The 6989-nt window shown below is 47.7% G+C and overlaps 2 protein-coding genes and 1 non-coding gene across 3 annotated transcripts; 1 reads left to right on the top strand and 2 right to left on the bottom strand.

The window, feature by feature from the left end:
• LOC125519141 (putative serine/threonine-protein kinase PBL17) lies at nt 1-1919 on the top strand. Its single transcript, XM_048684030.2, has 4 exons — nt 1-270; nt 393-688; nt 895-1030; nt 1118-1919. The coding sequence occupies exons 1-4, from the start codon at nt 195-197 to the stop codon at nt 1756-1758; spliced, it is 1149 nt and encodes a 382-aa protein (XP_048539987.1). The 5' UTR covers nt 1-194; the 3' UTR covers nt 1759-1919.
• Nucleotides 1920-1946: 27 nt separating this feature from the next.
• TRNAH-GUG (transfer RNA histidin (anticodon GUG)) lies at nt 1947-2018 on the bottom strand. Its single transcript has one exon. It is a non-coding gene; the product is annotated as a tRNA-His (tRNA).
• A 330-nt stretch (nt 2019-2348) lies between these two features.
• APEM9 (3-phosphoinositide-dependent protein kinase-1) lies at nt 2349-5983 on the bottom strand. The gene is made up of 7 exons (XM_048704149.2): nt 5800-5983; nt 5533-5684; nt 4954-5118; nt 3702-3779; nt 3336-3615; nt 2782-3155; nt 2349-2673 (listed from the first exon to the last, which is right to left on the bottom strand). Exons 2-7 carry the CDS (start codon nt 5589-5591, stop codon nt 2544-2546), a joined length of 1086 nt encoding a protein of 361 aa, XP_048560106.1. The 5' UTR covers nt 5592-5684; nt 5800-5983; the 3' UTR covers nt 2349-2543.
• Nucleotides 5984-6989: the final 1006 nt, after the last annotated feature.

A 6989-nucleotide genomic window follows, 5' to 3' on the forward strand; every position in this document is an offset into this window, starting at 1 on the left:
GACCGTGCCCTCCGACCATTCCTCCCGTCACCTCTGTCCTCCCCTCCACATCTCTCCCGGCGCGTGGTCGGTCGGGGGCTGCCATTGGCCTCCGCCGCCACCGCCCGGACCTCGTACATCGGCCGATCACCCGATCAACTAACCAGCCTGCAGACCCCTAAGCACGCACGTCGTACGTCTCCCCATCTCCGAAAATGCACCGGTGGCTCATCGGCAGCTGCGGCGACATGCGCCCGCCCCGCCGCCGCATCCAGGAACCGCAAGTCCAAGGTACCAGCTGCATGCGCCGCTCACGTTCTCGGATCTTAGATTGCTCCGGCGTACGTGCACCATGCATGCATGCGTGCGCGCGCACGCTCTAGAGAGTGACATTTTGGAATTCCTTCGTGTAGAGGAGCCTCGGCCGCGTCGGTGCACGTCGTCGCCGCCGAAGCTGAGGAAGACGAGCTCGGAGCCGATTATGCTCTCCCTGCCCAAGGACCTGGCGGAGTTTCGGGCGATGTCGGTGTACGGGAACCTCAAGCTCTTCACGTACGACCAGCTCAGGCGGGCCACCGGCGACTTCAGCCCCACGCAGATCATTGGCGAGGGCGGCTTCGGCGTCGTCTACAAGGGGGTCATTGGCGCTGTGGTGGTCGCCGTCAAGCGGCTCAACCCGGACGGCATTCAGGGCGACCGCGAGTGGCTGGTCAGTTTCTATCGAAATGTATAATCCACTATCACCAATTCACTCTTTATGGAAAAAACTATCACCAATTCACCATGGCACATTGAATCTTTACGAAACCAAAACACGGGAAGTTGCAAAACAAAAATCTGCTTGGAAGAATGTGAGTTTCCATGTAAGATACAAAGGGATTTTTAGTCAGGTTCAGAGATCTTGTGTGCATGCAGACCGAGGTGAGTTGCCTGGGGCAGTACAGCCACCCGAACCTGGTGGAGCTCATCGGCTACTGCTGCGACGACGACCACCGGCTGCTGGTGTACGAGTTCATGGCCAAGGGCAGCCTCGAGAACCACCTCTTCCGACGTACGCACACCCACACCAACGATCCCACCCACTTCTTACATACTGCATGCTGAACATCTGTTTCATCACCATCATCGGATGCACCAGGCGCGTGCACCCTGTCATGGACAACCCGGGTGAGGATCGCGCTGGACGTGGCGAGGGGGCTGGCGTTCCTCCACGGCGCGGCGCGGCCCATCATCTACCGCGACTTCAAAACCTCCAACATCCTCCTCGACGCCGACTTCGGCGCGAAGCTGTCAGACTTCGGGCTGGCCAAGGAGGGGCCGGTGGGCGGGAAGACGCACGTGTCCACCCGGGTGATGGGCACCTACGGCTACGCGGCGCCGGAGTACATGGCGACGGGGCACCTCACGGCGATGAGCGACGTGTACGGCTTCGGCGTTGTGCTGCTGGAGATGCTGGTGGGGCGGCGCGCGCTGGAGCCGAGCCGGGCGGGGAGGGCGGGCAACCTGGTGGACTGGGCGCGCCCGATCCTCATCCGGGGCAGCAAGCTGGAGAAGATCGTGGACGCCCGGATGGCGCAGCAGGGCGCCTACTCGGCGCGCGCGCTGGAGCGGGTGGCGCGGCTGGCGTACGACTGCCTCAGCCAGAACCCCAAGGTGCGGCCCGCCATGAGCCGGGTCGTGCTCGTGCTCGAGGCCGCGCTCGCCATGCCGCCGGAGGAGGAGGGCGACGGCGATGGAGGCCGTAGCAGCGGCGACGCCTCCCCGACTCCGGCCCGGTGATCGATGTGATGTACGCGATGTTGTGTATGTAGGTTTTTGTTTTGGTAACTGCGAGAGGATAGGTCTGTGTGTGTGTGTGTAAATTTAAATGCGGAGAGAAAGCGCGGTTGTGGACAAACTACTCAAATCGTTTTTTGTTCAAAAATAAAATGTGTTCGTGATGGATACGGCAAAAAAAAAAAGCACTGTGTGGCTGCTGGGATTCGAGCCCAGGTCTCCACGGCCACAACGTGGAATTCTCACCACTAAACTACAGCCACATTGATGGACAGAAACCGTTACTATGCATAATATACCATAGAAACCAGAGGACGCAGTACGGAACCTACTGTCTCGTTTCTTCCTGGGAAATTGACAGTGACATTGTGATCTATATTACGTGGACTCATGTTACACATTGCTCGGCCCTGAACACCAGCGCCTTTTCGATCTGAAACAGCTTCCCACTCACTCTACATGGTTTGTATTTCTGAAACATGTGCAGGGCATACAGTAGAAACGAGCACAATCGGTGCATACAATTCTCCAGTCCAAGCTCACTTGCCAGCTGCAACTTTACTGAAACTAAACCCGCCTGAACCAACAGAACAAGAACAAGGCCTCTCAACTAAATTTCTCAAACCAGGGGCACCGATATGAAACATTGCCATGATGTATTTAGCAGACTTGCTTTATATTCCAATACATTCATCAGTACCACAAAAAGCGACTAGTATCCCGTATGCCCAACTTCAATTCCCGGTATTGTTAGTTACATGTTGGGATGGGCAGGTACATTGTATGTATCACCAGCTTCCTCGAGGGGCCTGCGGCGTCTGTTGAACAGCCGCTAGCGGGTTCATCTGGACGGAGAATGCAAGCTGGAGGGCATCGAGGAACGCCCGTCGCAGGGACGAAGCGTGTTGGAACACCGCCCTGTCAGCGCAGATTCATATGAAAAACATTCAACTGTATCAGAAAAACCACAGAAGATGCTCTGGATCGTTTGGAAGTCTGTCTGCAGCAGCTAGATGAAACCTTTACCTCTTCAAGCCGGCGCCTTTCCTCCGTAGAACGTAGACTGTCGAGAACAGCAGCGAGAACAGAAGCATTAGCTTACCACTTGGTAGAACAATATGCATTCTGCCAAACTTTACGCGCACCGAATGGAACCACCAAAACATGGGATCAAAGTTATTTGGGACGCGCTGAAGGGAAGGCTCAATGTACTTTGGTAAGCCATTTGTTTTCACATTGGGTGCACGTGTGGTGCTTGTCGGAGCATCCTCATGGGTTGCTGGTGTTGGGCTTTTCTCAGAAGCGGAAAGGTTCCTCTCTGCTGATTGTTTTGCTCCTGTAGCAGTGGATGACTTTTCATTTCCAGCTGCTTGAAGTCCATTAAGTTTTTCTAGCAGCTCCTGTGGAAAAATTAAGAAACAACTTAATGATGCAAACAAATGAAAACTTAGGGAAGAATAAATGCAGAGACAACAGAATTCCATGATCAATATTGTAAGAAAACAATATGAAAATAAGGGAAGTCCTAACTCAGCATGCTATAGTTATCTACAACTAACATACTCCATCACAAAAATTACCTGTCGATCTTGCTCAATCAATTCTGCCTTTTTTACCCATGAGATGGCATTTTCAGGCTCATGAGAGGCAATGCTAAGGAATGTAACTGTATACAATTCCACCACCTCCAAATACTCTTCAGTTGTCATAGTTGATGTAACAATAAGACCATTCGAAGTTATTTCCTGTTCTCCATTCAAAACATAAACTTGATCATCTGTGTATCTCCATTTAGCAAGGAAGTCCTCAAAAATTGGTCGAAGGTCAGGCCCAGAACCTTCTGCCATTAGCATGGTAGCCCTATATGGAAGATACATGTCAATGGTACAGAAAGGAGGAACCGCGAAGTAAAACCAAGAACACATGAGAATTTTATGGACAGCTACCCTGTCAGGAAAACCTTCACCGGTATTGATGCCACTGAACCATACATAGCTTTAAGCTGAACAAACATCTCAGTTGTCCTGGAACAGTTAGCATATGTGTTAAACATATATTAGAATAAAAACTAGGTACCAAAAATTATGCAAATGTTCTACACAATAACAAAGAATGTCTATATCATCACTATTTAAGGACTTCATGATATAGCATATGGCTTTTCATAAGCATCCATATAAAAATAGCTGAATAAAGAACTTTCTATTCCACATATATATCATCTTCATTTGCCTGTTCCTAGGGAAGCTAGCAATTGAGGCACGTGTATGAATGTCCATTCATACGAAACATCTGGTAATAAGTGAGACAGTTTAATTCCCAACGTGCATTTATAAGACACATTTGGTAACAAGTGAGACAGTTTAGTTCCCTTTTTATTAGGACTACTTTTAAGGTGGTTCTGGCAAAACAATGCATCATCATATATAGCTGGCAATGACGGTTTTCCTTTTGCAAATACATTAACCTCATTAAGAATTTTGCTATATTAGCAGTATTAGATTCTGGTTGATCAACATCCTTATCTTGTTACAACACATTTACAGAAACTGGAAATTAATTAGAACAAATAGTAACTTATCTATATCTATACCACTATATAGTGTGCGAATAACTTTGAATAACAACCATTGGATGAAGCCGATCTAACGGTGGAGACGTGGCAAATTCGAGTGTTATTGACCGTTGGATCTTCTCATTACTTCACTGGATTCTTCCACGTGTACTATCTAGAAGATTCTATGGTTGGGCTAAAGCCATATGGACATTTTGCACAAAATTTAAAGCACACTTCTACTTAATTCTAGACTCTTCCATACTCAGACTCTCCTAACTTCTTTTTCTATCGAAACTATCATTCATTTTACTTCGTATTCAAGTCTATGTACCTTCATAAATCATATTTATCTTTACAGATACTGTAGAACATTAGCTTTGAGATAGCCAAAAAAGATACCTAGATAAAACACGCTCAGTATATTTTACGTGATTTTTGTATGTTATACTTCATGCATATGCCTCACAATTTCATTTGCCGGCATAACTAGCCAAAAAGGATACCTAGATAAAACAGGCACAATATATTTTACAGTAACAATATGTCTATCTTTGGTTGTAGTTTGACTATATGAGCTCTCACGTGCTATGCACGTATAACTTACTAGTATGCAACAAAAGGAGAAAAGAAATAGGATTTACCTTCTGAGCTCTTTAAGTGCTTGAACGAGTACAATGCCAACTAATTCGAGCATCTCCAAAAGTTCATCATCATCCCATACTCTTTCTCTATTGGCCGCTCGAATTTGATCAGACACAGACAATGCAGTCAAAACCGCTTGGTCGAACGATCCGCTGACCAGATAGCTGAACCATGATAATTGCAACAAAGTGAACAAGTTCCAATCTTTTTATCTCCCCCTTTGGAACCTTGTATGCTAAAACTTAAACTAAAATATGAATACACCATGGTCACCTACGCATCATCGGCAATTACAAGAAAGGAAGTGCCAATTTCTACCTAGCAATTAGCATGGAAAGCATGTCCATTGACTGGTCTGAGTAAATCTTGTTACACTTCCAAAGTGAAGGAAATTGCATATCATACTTTGCTGCTAGTAATGCTGTAGAAAGACAATTATAGTTCATTCATCCAATTACATGGTGGTGAGAGGGTAGGATGAACACGTATGCTAACAAGAACGACCACGAAGCACATGAATGAATATGAAACGAAGTGAGAGCAGAGCAGCGGGGCAGAGGGAGGAGGGGGAATCTTACCACTCGGCGTCGTCTATTTGCTTCCAGAGATCCGTTCCCTCGGCCGCTGAGGTCCCCATGGTTCCCGGTCCCTGCCTCCACCTCACGAGTAAGTTCCTAGCTCTTCCTTTCCACCCGCCGGAGACCGCAGGTCAGGGAGGGGACGCGCCGTGCTGCGGCGGAGAGAGGGAGAGATGGTCAGGGACGGATTCGGCGGGGAGAGACGGAAATTTGTTGGGATTGCGAACGGAGTGGATAGCTGATGCGGGGGGGCGTTTCTATACTCACCGGAAGAAAGGTTCCAGCACCTCGAGAGGGAGAAGGAGAGGAAGAATCGCTTGCGTCAGCGAGCTCCAGCGGCGGACGGGGCGGAGTGGAGCCGCGCCGTCGAAGTCGTCGGCGAGCTGCGACGGGGACGGCAGGCTCCGGTGGCGTCGTGCCCGGGCCGGCCTCCTGGGTAGAGTTGGAGTCGTGATGTCGACGGGCGGGCGGCCCAATCGGGCCGAGCCGTGGAGTGTTGTCGTTCGATGGGCCTCCGTGTACATTGTTGGATCAGTTTACAGCCCATGTAACGGGTACCACCTAGACTACTGTTAGCATGTGATTCTCAACAACAACAAAAAAGAATTCTCAAAAAAAAGACTGTTAGCATGTTATAAACTAATAAAAGAAAACTAGATGCTAGCATTTAGAGTTTCAGATTTACCTCAAAAAAAAGTTTCAAATTGTACATTGAGAGCAAGTTTAACTGCCTCTTTCCGAATAGTTCTTTTGGGCGGCTTAAAAAATAAGCTACCTCTACCCAGCTTAAAAAATAAGCCGCTTCATAAATTTGTTGAAACTTCTAAATTAGTTATCCCATAACTAGTTCAGCAAACCCAATAAATGAGGGAGGTGGCTTATGAAAAAAGTTAGGGAGAAAGCAGCTTATTTGTTAAGCCGCCAAAAGAACTAGCTCATGGACGGGTGGATCGAGTTGATCCTATCAATGGATGGGAAGGAAGTTCTTATAAAGTCAGTGACGCAAGCACTGCTACCTCGAGGACCGTGTGAGCATATTGATAGATTATTGAGGCAATTTTGGTAGGGTGCAAAAGTAGGAAAAAGGAAGACAGTGTGGGTATCATTGGATGATATGACGCAACCAAAGTATATGAGAGGATGGGTTTCAGAAAGATTGACCTTTTCAATTTGGCCACGTTAGCTAAACAAGTGTGGAGACTAATCTGTGACCCTTTATACTTTAGTGCTCTAATTTTGAAGGCGGTGTACTATCATATAGATGACTTTTTAACTACTTAGCTAGGGGTAAAGCTATCCAAAATTTGACGGATTCTGGAGGGCAGAGAATTTTTGAAACAGGGTCTGCTTAGAAGGATCGGTGATGGACAATCTATGCACATATGGACAGATAACTGGATCCCAAGAGAGGCCATGATGAAACATGTTGTGCAACTAAAGTCCGCAATAGTTATGGT

The sequence above is a fragment of the Triticum urartu genome, chromosome 7A, assembly GCF_056163025.1.
Source record: "Triticum urartu cultivar PI428250 chromosome 7A, HENAU_Tu73, whole genome shotgun sequence".
Lineage (NCBI taxonomy): Eukaryota > Viridiplantae > Streptophyta > Magnoliopsida > Poales > Poaceae > Triticum > Triticum urartu.